This window comes from Manacus candei, unplaced genomic scaffold (assembly GCF_025592945.1).
Source record: "Manacus candei isolate 608988 ecotype Guabito, Panama unplaced genomic scaffold, ASM2559294v1 h1tg000003l, whole genome shotgun sequence".
Lineage (NCBI taxonomy): Eukaryota > Metazoa > Chordata > Aves > Passeriformes > Pipridae > Manacus > Manacus candei.
Genome location: NW_026138051.1, coordinates 1,978,613 through 1,995,354, shown reverse-complemented (window position 1 = coordinate 1,995,354; position 16,742 = coordinate 1,978,613). Strand labels below are relative to the sequence as shown.

General features: G+C 47.8%; 1 protein-coding gene across 2 annotated transcripts in view; it reads right to left on the bottom strand.

Annotated features, from left to right (window-relative positions):
- The window catches only part of GABRA3 (gamma-aminobutyric acid type A receptor subunit alpha3), a 73,084-nt gene that overhangs the window by 13,864 nt on the left and 42,478 nt on the right, over positions 1-16,742 (bottom strand). For both annotated transcript variants that reach the window (XM_051787847.1, XM_051787857.1), the window contains 4 exons: positions 9,537-9,619; positions 5,994-6,137; positions 4,627-4,779; positions 1,709-1,920 (listed from right to left, as the gene is read on the bottom strand). In XM_051787847.1, coding sequence (XP_051643807.1) covers positions 1,709-1,920; positions 4,627-4,779; positions 5,994-6,137; positions 9,537-9,619 — 592 coding nt within the window. The remainder of the gene's footprint in view (positions 1-1,708; positions 1,921-4,626; positions 4,780-5,993; positions 6,138-9,536; positions 9,620-16,742) is intronic.

Sequence of the window (16,742 nt, the reverse complement as noted above, 5' to 3'; positions counted from 1 at the left end):
GCTTGGAAATACTGGAATAAAGATGAAAAACAAATAGGTTGACACATCATATTCCTAAGCTCCCTGAAAGCCCATCACTGTTTGGGGAGCTCTGTGAGCTGCAGAGACTGGGAGTGGGTTTGCCTTCAACAGCAGAGATTAGAGTTAGCTTGAAAAAGCATCCACAAATCTGGAGTCCTTACTGATCATCCAGGCTGATGCCAATTGCAGCAAGCTCACAAAGAGCACCCCCTCCGAAGCATTTCTGGTCCTGCTTTGTTTTCTCATTTGATTACCATGTGCACAAACATTCTGCATTCTCTTACCCTATTGTTTCAGCACTGTTAGTCTTGCAGTGCTGGGTCAATGAATAAATTGATAAACACGCTTCTTTTCAGACAAACTGAACTTTTGAGCCTTTACTGCTTTTTCTGCTGTGCCCAGTTCACATAATTGCCCAAGGCTGTTTGAATCCTAATTTTGTGCTTGTTTGCCCATCCCTGAAAGGGATACAGTTGCTTTGAGGACCTGTTCTGACTCTTCACTCATGCCAGTGACTCAGGAAAGGCTTCTCTCTTCTCTAGAGCCCAGGTTAGCATTACTGTTCATGATGGAAGTGGAAGACCATCACCTAGCCTCCTCTGGAGGCTTTCTGCCATGGGTCTGTTGCTCAGACCACAGCTGCAAAAGCAAACAGATAGAGAATCCAAGAAAGACAAGAGTGATGGCTCTCTATAAGGCTTCTGTTCACCTTCTTTGACCTCCACACCAGAGAGATGACTGGCTGCTGTCTTCCAAAAAGTTACTGCAGTTCTGTCAGGTATTTACATACAGCCCCACGACGATTTCAAGCAACACATCAAAATGCGAAGGAGAAAAAACATAAAGGCTCCAGAACCAAGAACAAGGACAAAGCTGATTTTCAAATTGATTCAATAAATATAAACAAGGAGCAGCATGCTACAGTAAGCGATTTCTCTGCACAGCCAAGATTAAATCAGCTCAGAGGGAGGGGGCACGAGCAGGGGTAGCAGTGGCTGTCGGGAAGGAAGCTGCCAGAGAGGCTGATCCCGAGCGAGGAGGGAAAACGTGGGTGATGCCAGGCACTAATTTGCTGCCAGTTGCTGTTTGTGATTGCTTGCTTCCCACCCACCCTCTTTGCCCGAGCTCACGAGGCAGGAGCTGCTGGCAGCTGTGGGCAACAGTACAAGCATCAGACCTGCCCACTGCTGCACCAGCCAGGGTGGGGACAGCCAGGGGACACAGCGGATAAGGACTGTCCCCACTGGTGGGGCTGCTGTCCTGTGGCATACTGGGGTTTGTGTGGCATGCTAGCAACAAAGAATAGGCTTGGAGGGTTGGGTTGGGTTTGGTTTGGGGCTAGAGGGGGAAGGAAAGAGAGACAAGACCACCAGCAGAGCAAGCCCAAAACATGCACACATCCATGTTTCCACTGGCAAATGGCTGTGCAGGGGACAGGGAGAAAAGCAAGCAGCCATGCCTGGGGGTTTCTCTCCAGCTAAACACAGCTAAGCCCCCCTTGCCCCCCCTCGCCCGACCCTCAAGAACCGCTCCAGCAGGGACCTGGGCTGGGAAGGGCAGTGAGTAGCGTCCAGCCCCCCGAGTGCTGCGGGGCTGCACGTTACCCACTGCTGTGCCCGGCACAGCCCCCTCCTGCAGCGCTTCTTCACCGCCCCCTCCCCACCCCTGGCCTTGGCCACAGGCTGACCTTCATCTCTTGGGCCTCCAGCACCTTCTTGCCATCCCAGGCCCAGCTGCGCTTGGTGAAGTAGTTGACGGTGGCGAATTCGATCAGCGCAGAAAACACAAAGGCATAACAGACGGCTATGAACCAGTCCATGGCCGTCGCGTACGCCACTTTGGGTAACGAGTTTCTTGCGCTGATGCTTAGTGTGGTCATGGTGAGCACGGTGGTGACACCTGTGGAAGCACAGCAGGACACAGAGGATGGTGTGAGACCAGACACTCATCTCAGTTTCTCTCAGCTCACGGGCTGGTTTGATACATCAGTAAAATGAGGAGCCTCCTGCCAAGCCATGGGAGCCACATTCCCGCTGCAGTTAAGGGAGTCTTACCCAGCACAGGTCTGTGGTGCAATTCGTGGAGTAACAAACCAGTTCAGGCTGGCAGGAAGTTTCATAGAATTACAGAATCACAGAATGGTTTGGCTTGGAAGGGACCTTAAAGATCACCTAGTCACAACCCCCCTGCCATGGGCAGGGACACCTTCCACTAGACTAGGTTGCTCAAAGCTCCATCCAGCTTGGCCTTGAACACTTCAGGGATGGGGCAGCCACAGCTTCTCTGGGCAACAGTTAGTCCAAACCCTGCTCAAATCAGAGCCAACTGCAGGTTTATCGAGGCTGTCTCTGTTTCGGTTTTTGGCATGATCAATGGCAAACATTTCAATAGGATGAGATTAACCTTTCCCAAACTCCACTGGCAACATCTCTGCTCACCATAGAGGAGTCCTAGCTCACAGGTAGGCACCTGCACTCAATTCCTTGCCTGCTGGCAGGGTAAGCTGCATGATCCTAGAGCCAGCTCCCTCATGTACAGAATGCCACGGAGAAGCCTCTAGTTGCTTTTACAATAAAATCAAAACAATAAAATACTGTTATTATATCTAGATGGTTGGGAACCTCATGGAGGATCAGAAACTGGCCACTCATCCAGTGTGGCTCTCTCAACATTTTGGAAATGGTGTCTTGTGACCTGCATGGATGGACAGCTGGGATCCTGGGTCCCACCAGCTCAGCCAGGCTGTGGCCCAAGCTGCCAGAATAAATGTCACAATGGGTGACACTTATTAAAAGATGATCTGTTGCAAAATGCCTTTTAAAGCTTTTTTCATTAAAGCAAGCAACCATTGCTATCCATTTTCCCCAATAATGTGCTTTTCAATTAAAAATGCATTAAAAATGTTATAAAAGTATTGACTAATTTTCAGCTCCCTTAAGCCATACTCCTGGTAATTTAAGAGTTTCAATTCAATATTGTTGACAATACTTTCTGAGGGAAAAAAAAAAGAAAAAACAATTGGAGTTCTCATTATTTTCTTAATAGGAAAGCAAGGCAATTTGGGAGCGAAGACATTTTTCACAAAGGTAGGTTTTAATTTTTCAGTCAGCTCTTTGCTGCTCAATCTGAGCTGCTGCTTGAGGAAACCTATTTCCCTGCAATTCTCAGGATAACACAGGAGAGAATCAAGCCCCCGGTGTCCTGAGTGCTCAGATACTCCAGATGCTGATGTAAGAGCCCTCCTGGGACTTGGGCAGACACAGGGTCCAGGTGTGGGGTTCAGCTGCAAAGGATTCACAGAGGGATGAGTGAGGAAATTTCCTCAATGACTCTCTATATGCCTGAGCTGGTCCTATTTTCTACATGATTTCTGTCTGAGCTCCCCCTTTTCCACCCTGTTGGATGGAAACAGCAGAAAACATTTGCTGAGGGGCCGTGCCCCCTCTTCTTCACCATTACTACTGTTCAGTGAAGCTCTTGCAGTCTGGATCTTGCAAACCAGTCTGGCCATACTAACCTAGGTTTGCCCTCCACCCTGGGAATCTCTGTGGGATTTGCCTTAGTGGGCAAGGGAAGGCAACTCTGTGCTAATGGGGTGAAGCTGGAGTCACCTGTAAATATTAAAGCTTGTTCACGACCTACATTTCACAATCCCCAGTGAACACAAAAAAACATAATAAATCCCTTCTAGTTCATTTAGGAGGGTGCAGAACTATCTGTGATCCTCCCTGCATCCTGTTCCAGTCCACAGCACAGGAACAAGGTCCAGTGGAGAGGCTCCAAAGAAGAGGACATCAGCCTGGCTGGGCTTGTGGGAGTCCTTCCATCACAACTCTTGCCACAGAGAAAATGCTTCATGATCTTTGAAATGATTTCTGTCTTATTAAAAAACACAAGCAGGTGGTACCATATAAACCCCTCTCTGCTTGGGGACTTCTGTCCAATATACTCTCTGTTAAGTGGAATCTGCTGGGCAGTGTTACTTCCAAGAAATACAGTCCTGCAGCACCACAACCTGCTCTGCGCAGATCCCGAGCTAAAGGTCTCGACAGGGAAGCACAAAGCACTTCTGTTATTAAATGTTTGTAAAAGCTATTAATATATGTGCCATGCCAGCCTGACACTTTGCCTTGGAGAGAGGATCTGAAACCAGCTGAAGGAAATAATAACACTATATTCACCGTGCAGTTATGCTGCCTCAGCCCAGGAACTCGTTATGTGGAGCTTTGACCAGGGGCACATCAGCAATTTCAGAGGTAGAGCTTCAAATGCCTCTCCATGTACCCATGATCTCCTCAACTCAAAAGCCAGTACAGAGAAGCAGACACAGCCAAATGCATATAATTAGATGGTCAATACCTTGATTACTGTTAACATTTATGGCTTGGCTCCTAGCAGAAATGGGGACAGGAGTATTTTCACAGTGATTTGGGGAAAGCAGGGGCACTGGGAAGACACTGAAAGCTATCCTGGGGAATCATCAGCAGCTTCAGTGATGCCAGACAAGGCCTGGAGAAGACCAGCTCTGATTTAAATCTGTTTCCCCTCATTTGTGGTGCCTTTCTCCCCCAACATGAGAGGATGCCCCTGAGCTCCCAGACTCACCAAAAACCGTCCGGGCAGGAACTGATTCCCTGTTAAGCCAGAAGGAGACCTGGGACAGGATGACAGTCATAATGCAGGGCAGGTAGGTCTGGATCACGAAGTAGCCGATCTTCCTCTTGAGGTGGAAGTGCGTGGTCATGACGACATACTCCCCTGCAGAGACAGCCAGTCAGAGATGCTGAGCCCCCCGTGCCTTCCAGCTGCCCACCCGTCCAGCTCTGAGCCGCTAAAGGGCTGTCCTGAACAAACTTCCAAGCTCTGCAATGGAATCCTGTTCCTGGCTGGCATGCCCTGGCACCCTCCAGTGCTGCAGCAGGATTTTAGGACAAAGGATATTGTTTTCTTTTACAAGCCTGAAAATATTCCACCTTGCCACACTTAAACCATCTCAAAAATCAGGACAAATTCTGTTGTTAAAAGGTCTGGCCTGTGAACCAAAGAAGCAGCTGTCCCTATTTTCCCTCAATGTCCTATTCCTCCTCTCAAAGCTTTGGATATTTTGTTGGATTACTGTGCCTTCATGTTGTGTGCATGGCTCTGCTAAATCATTACACACAGGAGCCTTTAGCAGCTTTCTTACCACTTCAGGTTATTCATCTGTACATTTTACTACAACTTAAGTAGAGAGATGGGCCAGATATTATGACATTTAGTTCCCTGGGCTCCCCACATTTCCCCAAGGGAGGCGAAATGAGTTGTTACAGACAGACACTATTAAAATCAAGTGCACCAGAGAGGAAATATCCTCAAATGAGAGAACTACTGGTGCATACAGAAGAAAAAATAAAAGAAAAAAAAGGAAATATGAGAGACACACATGAGATAACAGAAGCTATAAGTACCTGGATTCAGAGGGGAAGGGAGGAGCAGCAGATGGGAGAGAAAGATGATTAATATTGGTCATTAATCAGAGGAAACATTTGTTTGGGATAATCTTCTATTAGCTATGCTAATATTTGTGCAAGCAGATGCAGTGAAAATCACACTGGACATTATGTTGCTTTCGCCTGCCCTGCCCGCAGTGCTCTCCTGAGGGGCTGGAAAGGAATCCAAGACAAATGAACCCACAGTACCACGGGCCAGCTGGACAATGCGGGGCAAATTTTCCACACAACAGATCATACTGAGATGCTTGAGATCAGCTTTCCTGAAGACTGTGGATGATAAGGCTCTTTCAGTGGAAACCGCTTAAAACTAAACTCTTTACTGCCTCTTGGTGACTGCTATAGATGTCACCAGCCGGTTTCTCCAACAGCACACGGCTTGGGAAGTGCTGTGGAAGTACAGTCATGGCATTCTAAGCCCATGGATCCATCTCATGTCAGGATGTGCTCAGCCCATGCACCACACCATGGTCCCACAAGTACCTGTGCTGGATCGAACCATCTCTGTCCCAACGACGTGGCCCAGCAGGTCGTACTGGTTCAGGCGAGATCCACCCTTTGCCACTTCCACGGATTTATCCTTCCCCAGTGTCCAGGTGTAGATCACCTCTGTCTTCGTGTAGGCATCTGCAGAGGGGGGAAGAAGAATGAGGTTTGTGCTTCTGCCTGACCTAAAATATACCCAAATTAGCCTGTGGCCAAATTAATCTTCGCTGTGCATTTCTCAGAACCACATGGCTGAGCACAGCCAAGCATGGCCAGAGACCAAGGCAGATCAACAACTGTTAAATCAGATAAGCAGGAGGGAGCTGGGGTTTTCAGAAGGGAGCTGGAGAGGGGGCAGAGCACTGTCGTTGAGAGACATGCTGTCCCCTTGACGTGCTGACTCTGCAAGGGCTGGCTCCAAGCAGGGACGAGATAGGAAGGCATCCAGGCCAGCAGACTGGGGCAGCAGGACAGCCACAGCCCTGCCATGCCAGGGAATGTCATGTTGGCAGCAGCTGGCAAGAAAGGCTAAACGCAAATGGGGTTAAATTTTAGGTTGAGGAGAAAAAGTTAAAAATCTCTACCCTGACTCAGAAGCAAGTCTCTCTCAGCTTTGGAGCTGGTGTGCTCTCCCACCAAAATGCTTTTTCCCTGCCTGACCCTGTGTTTGTGACCAAACTCCTGCTCTGTTCCCATAGCCAGTCCCTCTCTCAACAGTGCCCACATGCTTTTGGCTTTGCCAGTCCTATGCTTATCCAGAAACTGAGTCTCTCCAGACTCTGTTAGGAGCTACTTCTCCCCATAATGCCCAAAATTCCTGTGCAGGAGGTTCCTGCAACTCTGCAGCAGTTTTTTAAGCAAGAACATAGTTCACTAAACCAGGCTTTGAACTAATTTTTACCACCAGCTCCTCTTACTAAGACGTTAAGGAATTCTTTGACTGCAGACAAGTCGAGCAATGGGCCAGGTCTGCTACAGAAATGTCTCCTGCTTTGTGCAAGACTGTGTCCTGAGAAAACCAGATCTCTCTGATCTTTTTAAAACAGCCGCTGTTACCCCTGCACTGTAGGTGCTGGCAAACCTGTCAAATATTAACCAGGAGCTGTGCAAAGTGGGGTGAGTGGCTTTGATGATCAGCCAATGTTTCTCAGCATGCCAGTGCGCTGCCCAAGCACTTCTGATGATGCAGGCTGGCACCTCTCATTCCACGTGCAACATTCTGCTTTTCCAAGCCTTCCTTCCAGCTCTCAACATGCTTCTGGAGAGCTCCATCCTCCTTCAGAGCTTGTACAGCTCTGCCACTGCTCTTTCACCTGATAGGCAACACCTCCTGCTCCAGCAGTCACAGCTCACTTAGTGCCACTCCCAGCCTGCAAAGGGAACCCACCCACAGCTTCATTGCCATCGTCCCGAAAAATTCAGGAATGTCTATAAAAATTCCTGAATTTTTATCAAGAAAATTCAGTCGTCTGCACATCTGGCTGTGTGGGACAAAAGGGTATCCAGTGTCACGTAGGTGTGGCATGGATGTGAGGAACATCTTTAATGCCACGTATCAGTTTTGGTTCTGCCGACGCCTTGTTTGCAATGCTGTCCAATCCAGCCCAACCCATAGGTTGGACAAGGACAGCTCTTGGGCATTTAGTGGAGCTGGTGACTTCAGCAACATCTTCTGCTACCCTGGTCTCAGACAGTTGCTGCACAAATGCCCTGTGATGGCTTAGGAACAGTTCTCTGGGGTGTACGTTCATCTTCTCGGGAGCGTGGTGATCATCACCTTCACTGCTCTTGGCCCCAGGAATGATGCAGGTGGGCAGCTGAAGCTCTCTGGAAGGCCTGATGCCCTCAATTCTTCTGCAAATGCTCTGCCTTCCCTCCCTGGGGGGCTGCAGTGGTGGCACAGGGACAGAAGGCCTCTTATGAGCCGTTCAGGTTCTGGGGATCTGTGGGAAGTGGCCTGTGAGGAAAATTCAGCTGCCCCTTGAATAACATGTGTCTGCTACCAGCATTGTCCTTCCACCTACAAACCTAACCCACTTTAGGCTTCTCGAAAACAAAGCTTCCAGCTTCCAGCTGTTGATGGCTTTTTAGTGAAAACACTGGTTTAATCCTTCTCCAACACAGGAGAGGTGAGCTCTGATGCCGTGCAGATGGTGCTTTAGAAAGAGCCACATTAATGTTAACCAGGGGCAGCTTTCTGAGCTGCTTGTCTCAAGACTCTCATCATTCAGAGGCCAAATCAGTAAAAAAAACCCCAAAAACCCAAAGGGTGTTCCAGCAGAAATATACACATTAATCTCTTTTCCTCACCAAGAAACGTTATAAGCAATTAGATGTGGAGTAATCTGCCTTCCTGCAAGTCTTGTAATAATCCCAGAGTTTAGGCCTGAGGTATGAGGTTTTATATCCCTCCTCACAAGGTCAATTAACATTAATAATTCATCCTTCTCTAAGGCTTGCTATTTTACTGGCCTTAGTGATGTCTTGTGGCAACGAGTTCTACATTTAATTAGGTGCTGCCTACAAAATAGCTTTATTTTAGTAGTTTTGAATAATCCAGTTTCACGGGTACAGTTTGTCATGAGGCAGAGGAGCAGATGCACATGATAAACACGATTTCTTCTGCTGTCAATCAAACCTTTCAACTTTGTCCTTAGTTAGCTCCCAAATGGCTACAGGAAGGAAGTATCAGTTTAAGAAAGTTGGGATTTTTCTGGAGGTTACTGGTGTGGGCTCGGTCTGTAGTTGGAGGTGGGTAACTCTTTTCATCTAATGCAAACATGGACTGAGAGTGGTGCTCAGTTTGTTGGACCTGGAGAAGAATCCAGGCACAGTCAGACTAGGAAATTTATTTTGACATTATGGTGAACCAGTGGCTTGGGGTTTGGCTCCCACTCACTTTTAGGAACAAAACCAAATAAAATTTAACTCATGTATGGAGACAAGAAGAAACTTGTTCCTGGGCAGGGCATGGGAAGCCCAAGCAGCTGAGCAGATGCAAGCCTGGGAGGCTGGGAGCAGCTTTCCACTCACTAGCAGACAGCAAATCTTCCCTAAACCAGAACCCTTGGCTGTTGGGACTGAGCTTTCCAGAGTTTCCAAGCCTTTTACTTGAGAGCCACCTGCCTGACAGACTGAAGAGGTTTGTAAGCTCCACTGGAGCCAGAGTAACCAAGTATTTCAGGGTCTCCCCAGACTGGCAGGAGGGATGTAGGGAAGCTGGACAGGACATCCAGCAGCAGGCACCACTGCTATCTTCCCAAATCTGTCTCCCCAGGATCATCTTGTGATGAAGGAAAAACATATCTCAGTTTTAGAATCATAGAACCAATAAGGTTGGCAAAGATCACTGAGTAGAACCATCAGCCCATCACTGCCATGAGACGTCAAGAAAACATTTTTGGTCATTAATTAATGATAATTATCATTATCAATCATTAATAACACTGTCACTAGAATACTGGGTAACACTAACCACACAAAGGACTTCTCTTTAGCTCTGTAACCACCTCCTTGCAGAAGGTTTATCAGGGTACTTACAGCTCCCAAATTTCAGCGGGCAGGCGTGCACGTCCATGGGGAAGTCCTCGAGGTGCATGGGGCACTCGGCGTGGATCGTGAGCCTGCAACACAAAGCACAGGGCACGGTCAGAGACACCCCTGGCCCTTCTGCCATGGCCCTTCCTGCATCCAGCAGCAGCAGCTCACGTGCTCACCAGCCTCTGGGTCTCTGGGCAGAAAGCTGGGGAGAGAACAGCAGGCACGTGGATCTGGAAACCTTTTCCATTGCACAAACTCAACCCTGTTGACCGAGTTCATCTTCACCCGCTCAGTGCAACTGGAAAACCTGCCAAAGCCCAGGACTTCTGTTTGCTTATGCACTGTGAACAGAGCTCCTTAATGCCTGGAGCCAGGGGACATCTCATGGACCGTGCTGGAAAGCAGAGGGAAAGGGCTTCCATGGAACAGGCCTGTTCTTCACAGCAGCATGGAAAGAGCTGAGGGCTGGCAGATTGTTCAATCAGAAAGCCACAGCACCGTTGGGCTGAACAAAGTCAGTCAGACCCATGAACTCACCAGGGTAAACACATTCCTTTCCATGTGGGGCAACTCATCCCACCTTCCCTGGCTCCTCCCTCGCTGGTGGCACTGCAGGTAGATGCAGAACTGCATGTCCTGAAGCTGCTTGGGGCTGAGCAGGACAACCTGTGAGCTTCACACATGCACCAAACCCCCGTGGGATACCTTGTCAGGAAGCAGTTCTGTGAGGGAGGCACAGCCATAAAAGCAGTGTGCTGCAGAATATGGGGCCAGGCATAAAAGGATTCCTTATAAAAGGCTCTAAAAAAACCCTAGTTCTGAGCTCGTGTTCCTTCCTGAAGTACTGCAAAGTGTGCAGCTGAGGAGGGGGAGAGAGAACAAACAGCTTCCCAGGAGATGTCTAATACAATCTCCTCTGATGGAACCATTTGTAGAAGAAAGGACTCACTTCTGATGGCTCAGCAAAACGGGAATCAAACCATGACAGCAGCAACATGTGGATGCAAAGGGCAAGTGCACAGACCTAAGGCTGATGGTGGTTAGAGGAAAACTCAGGTCAAGAAGCTTCTATTGAGATATTTTCCTTCACCTAGAAAAATGTTCAGCTAAGTTATTCTTCACAGAAAATACTGAGGCTTAGGCAAATGCTAAATAAACCCTGAAAAAATACAGGCTTTGGATTTTATTTGCTAAAAGCAAAGAATAAAAAAAAAATAAAAATAAAGGTTATTTCTTTCAGGTGGACGAACCTTAAATGGTTCTACAAAAGAGGACTGTTTTTTAAAACTTGTCACAATAAAATCCGGTGGACAAAACCAAACCCTTGACAAATTGTTCTAAAAACCCCTGTGGGGGAAACAAAGCAGGATGGGTGTGGCTGGGGGGGAGGCAGGGGATGTCACAGACAGTGACCACTGGGTCCTGTAATGATCTAACAAAGAGGTGATGATGACTGTCCTGCTTGCATTATGTCTGGCTCCAGCGTGGCTTTCTCAGCCAAGCCAAGAACCACTGCGTGGCCAATCTAATTTCTTGGAAACAAATCACTCTCTCTGACTTGATGATCTCTCCCTCATCACTGGATGGAATGCATTTGTTTTACATGAAAGAGAGGAAGACCTGATCTTTAGGCTTCTACCAAGACTCAGTGAAGTGGAGGGAAAGACTGGCAGCGATTTTGACAACCCCACAAGCACATTGTTGCAATGATTTTCTCCTGGACACCCAAAGGCCACCACGAACAAATTGCTCGTTTGCTCTGATGCCTCTCTTTTGCAATCTGGATGAAGATTAGGATTTCAAGAAGCAGTTATGAAAACCTGGCAGCAAGGTGGGGTCTCGACAGCCTTGCTGCTCCTGTTCTGTATCTTTTGTGATGTTCTCTTCAGCCAGCTCAAAACTCACAGGGGGAGCTCATGGTTGGTGAGCTTGTCAAGCATATCCTCACAGAGCTTATTATTCAATTCTTTCTGTGTCGTTTCCAACTGCAATGAACTTTTTGCTTCTTATTTTGTCACTGCCACTTGTGTCAAGGAAATATGGATGGATTTTCCCTTTCTTCCTCAGCAGTCCACATAAGACACTTCCTTTTTATCTGCCTATTTTTTCTCATTGACATCATTAATTTCTTTATTATGTCAAAATGCTCTTTGCTGGGAGTTTCCAATGTTGGCTTATTCAAAGGACCTCTCCTTTGATCGGTGTTTCCCCTCTGATTGATCCTGAACTCACCCTAAAAAACCAGAAAAGTCTCTTCCATCCACTGTACTGTTTGCAAGTCTTGGCTGTAACCAACAGCCACTATGAATAAGGCTGAATGGACTGCAGGACAAGCTGGCCTTGGTCATACCCTCCTGCCCTCTCCAGGCCATGGCCAAAGAGAACATGTTTTGTCAAGGGAAGGAGACAACTTTATATGGATGTTGGATGACTCCATATGTTTGTGGGAACGCACCAGTTGCATTTTAAATCTAAACCCTGTATTATTAGCTGAGCTAGTAAACAAGGAAACAATAAATCCACCAACAAACCACCGAAAAAGCAACCTAATCTGCTACTTCTCCACCTACAACTGAAGGAGTTTTAAAATCTCCTGAAATTAAATAAAAAAAAGAAAAAAAATCACATCACTCCAGCGAGACAAGTCTGATTCAGCAACTTCAGCCAGCCAGAAGTCAGCAAGTTCACAGACGACACACAAAGGGAGTCAGCCTTCCTGCTGAGGGGGGAAGCAACACAGACATTCCCCCTTCCCAGGTGTTCCCCCTTTGCTTTATCCCCACGTGTGGGGGGTGTGCTGACTCCTGGGATGTTCCCCCTACGACCAGAGCAGGTGTGCTGCTGCACCTTCCTGCCCACCCCATCCCTTGGCCACCTTCCACTCTGCTCCTGCAGCCTCTCTTTGCTGCACACACACTCATCTTTCAGAGCCTTGATTAGCAGAGGTGTTTAGGTGAGCTGTGGAGAGTGCCCACAATCCCCTTCTGCTCACCCCCCACCTCCTGTCGCTGGGGAAGGACTTCTCAGCACCATATGCTTTGCTTAATGAAACATCAAAATGTCAAACGGCAAGGAATGGATCTCACTTCCCAGACAATTACCTCTGTTTCTGCAGCATTTAGGTAAAAGAGCTTATTGCAGAAATTCTCATCTGTGCCCCTTACCCGGTGCAAGGGAGCTTATGGCCAGATAGCCACTGGGTTTTGCTTCAGTGCTCTGATGGCCCATTCAGGTCCAGACATCTGAGCTCTGAAATGTCCTTAGAAAGCCTAAACAGCGTGTAAAAAATAGCCAGGCTGCCAGCAATCACATCATCCAGCCAGTGTATCCTTTGGCTCATCTGTCCTAGGAACCAGCAACAACTCAGGCAGAACTAACTTGAAGTAAAACCCCAAACTCCTCGTGTTTTCTCTTCACTTTGCTGGCACAATTGGCACCAAAAGTGGAACATCCAGGACAGAAACCATGTTTTTCTCTTTAAAGTAACGGGAAGTCCTTTGAACTGCGCAGCACAATGGCAAGGAGTGTGAATCAGGCTAAACACACCTCTCCCAGGGCTGACGGGATAACAAACCACTTCAGCTTCGTTCTCATGGTTACCGGGAGCTTAGCGAAGCCTTTGATGTGTCATTAGAGCCCCTGTCGTTACCTGCGTCGTGCTGCAGGATGAGCCAGAACCTCAGTCCAATTTCTGGGACGCAAATGTAATAATCCCTTGGTGTATGAGTGGTACAAAAACATGACAGCGCCCTGCACAGCGGAACCGACTTTGTTTATGCCAGGGATGCTGCTTGGGTTTTGTCCTGATTTCTTCTCCAGGAGATTCATTAATAACCACAGTCAGGCCGAAGAGTGTTTACAGTTTAGGCTGTGTGAGAATCTAGGTTAGGTTTAATTGCCAGGATTTGAGCTTGAAAGCCAAATTGCTTCTAGGATCCGCATGCTGGATCTGAAAGCACTGAATTCACTTTGCATCCTCCCCCGGCCCTTGGAGATTTCAGCTCATGATGGCAGAAATGCAGTGAGATAAGGTGTTCTCTGAAGATTTCTCCCTCCTGGGACAGCTTCCTTATAAAAGTCTGCCTGCACAAAGCCAAGCCTGGAAAACAGATCATTTCTGTCTGTGGATCCGCTCTGGAAACTGTAAGGCAGGGAAAAGCAAGAGCAAATCTCATCTAGTCTATCTGCCTGCTTGTGTGTTTATCAGTCAGTCTACCTCTGGTCTGCTTGGATCTGTCTGTGCTGTTGTCTGGGATCGGCCCTGATGTGGGACACAGCCACATAGCTGCCAGTCCAGACTACTCAGAACAGTGCTGGGATGTCCCAGCTGCTGCTCTTGCAGGGAGGCTGCACCTCCATTGCGTGGAAGGGTGTTCCACCTCCAGCCTGGGGCAATCACAGGTTGTCTGGGCGTTAAAAAAAACCAGGCAGTAAAGCCACCCCAAAGCCTTTGCTGAAGGAGACCCTGGAAAGCTCTGTGCCTTCAAGAAGCAGCATGGGCAGCTCAACCCCCTGAACATATTATAATGGGCAGAGGACTTGTTACGTGGGGTTCAACAGCCCCTGTATGTCTGCAGATGTTCTTTCCCTCCTGTTCTGCCTCTGACTCACCCCAGGGTTCCCCAACCCTCCTTCCTCAGTGCTCATGCACTGCCACCAAGGACTTCTGTTTTCTTCAGCAACACAGGCTCTCAAGGCAAAGTCTTTGGACATGCAGCTGAATGTCAGCCTGACAGGTAAAGAAAACATCCTCTAAGTGCCTAACTTGAGCACGTATTGTCTGGGAACCACTCTGACAATAACCACAAAGCCTCAACATGCCATTCTGACAGTCCTTGTTAAGAGCAGGAGAGCTTTTTTTAAAGCCTGGATTCACAAAGCTGAATCCCATCAGCCCAGCATTAAACTTTCACTATTTTCGTATGCTTCAAGGCCAGGAAAAACCAGAACATTATCTACGTGCCCCACGCAGTTCGAACCAGAGAGTACATCCAGAGACTGCTGCAGCAGCTCAGCTTTTGTCTATACCTTATGTAAATCCATGCACAATTCCCAGTTTGTTGTGCTCAGGTCTGACACCAGAGCTTTGAGACCCCAGCTTCTGTAAACTACTTGGATCTTGTAGGAGCTCCACAAAAAAGAGCAGAGGCAGAGCTACGTAATAAAACTGTGTTCCCCGTGCCCTCTAAGGCAGCTGGAGTGGCAGGGAAGGTGCAGAGGGATCAGTAACCCTGGGGAATAGAGAAATGCAGTTCTGTGCTGTGGTCACACAGGCCACACTGTCACCCAGGTGCCAAGGCCTGCCCGTGGTCAGATGTGATGTTGCACCAGTCCCTGAGGAGACTGTGCCATGACTAAAGGAGATCTCTGGGAGCTCGGCTACAGCTGCTGTGTGACTCCTTAAAGCTCAGGTCAGTGATAAAGAGGCTCTCTCCAGGAGCTATAAATATTGTCACACAGGTGTAATTTTGCTGGATGTGTGTGACAGAGTTGCTGTTCCACCAGAGCAACTTCATCTATAACTGCAAGCCTTGACTAAGAGAAGTTGGCTTTCACAGCAGGATAAATGGCAGGAGACATGCCTCTAATTGCACATCAGCAGAACTGATGCCTCAAGGATATTGGCTGGTACAAGGTAAAGGAGCAGGATGTTCTCAGGAGTCAAACTGCATGGCAAGGTACCAGTCTAGACTGAGCCTGCAAGGGAACACCTGGGCAGTCCTGCCAGGCCAGTGGAAACCTGGTGAAAGGCCAGACTTGCTCCATAGTCATCAGGACAGACTGTACCTCTCTGGGATTTGCCCATCCATGCTGGATGTCAGCTGTGTGAGGCTGAGATTGGCTTTGTGGTCCTGCTCTTTCCTTTGAGAGGGACACATACGCCTGCCCCTGGGTATGGGGGAGGACAGCAAATGTGACACTTGGGCATAAAACACGAGCCTCCCTCCAACCCTGGCCTGGAAGGAGGTTTCAAAGCACTTAAAAAGGGAAGGTGATACCCTTGTCATGATTTTACAGAGGAATCAAGGTGTGAGTGCCTAGGAGTGGCAAAGCCAGGCAGGATTTGGTCTCTGAGCCCGAGGCATGGTCCTGGCCCATGCAGTCTGTGCCCTTGCATCTTCCTTTCTGAGTATCTCTGAGTGGGCTCTTCACCTCTTACAAAGCCTTAAAAGTATATCTAAGGTGGGCAGGAGCATACCCAAAAGGAGGTCCTTCATCCCCCAGTTCTTCAGGATACAGTTAAAATGAAGGATGTTTCGATTTTATTTAAAAAAACCCCATGGCTCTGTTTTCTTCCAGAAGCTCATTCCCAAGAGTCTCATGATGCTGCCATCCTGGCACCTGCCCAGCCCTAAACGGAAACATAAATCCAATACTTTCTTAGTCACACAAAGCTTGCTGCAGCTAATGGCTGTTTGCTGAATAAAGAAGAAGTGAAATGATATAAAAGCTCTGAAATTGAGTCCTTTTTTTTTTTTTTTTTTTGCTATTTATGCCAGCAGCTCCTATAATACTTCACAGTCAGACAATGATACGAACAGGGGGAGTGTTAAGTTGTCTACATGCAGGTCAGAGAGCTGGGAGCAGAATCGAGCCCTTGAGTCAAGTTGGGCTTCTCCCTTCATTTACCCCATCTGCCTTAATGTGAGATCACTGATGTGTGGAGACCTAAACCCCCAGGGCACTGGCAGGATTAGCTCATATTAGAGAACTGCTGCACAAAAGCAGGGCATTGTTTATCAATGCAGGCTGTAAAACTTGCTGACACCACGTAGATTCACAGCCAGTTCGACTATGAAGAGATGAAATTCTGCCTGGTCCTCAAAAACAGAGGTGAAAGTGCATCATCTCAGCACACAGAATCCACAATGAAGCCTGTTACAAGTTAGGATTGGCTTGAAGATGGAGACAGAGCGAACAAATTTTTTAAACAAAGATTTACACCTTTCCAAAATCAACTCAATACCTTTTGTGTGCATTTATGAGTAACTTGTTGTTTCATTTATGAGCCCGTTTACCTCAGAAGGCAAATTAGTACATCAACCTCGGGGGGCAAACATTATTGACGTGGGTGAACAGCTTACAAGTGTACAGAAATATCTGAATAGTTCTGGAATGAACATACCATTAACCCAAAGGCATTTCTCTTCCTGCTCTCAAACTGTTGTAGCTTAATGAAAAATGTTATGTACCAGGGCTGCTCTT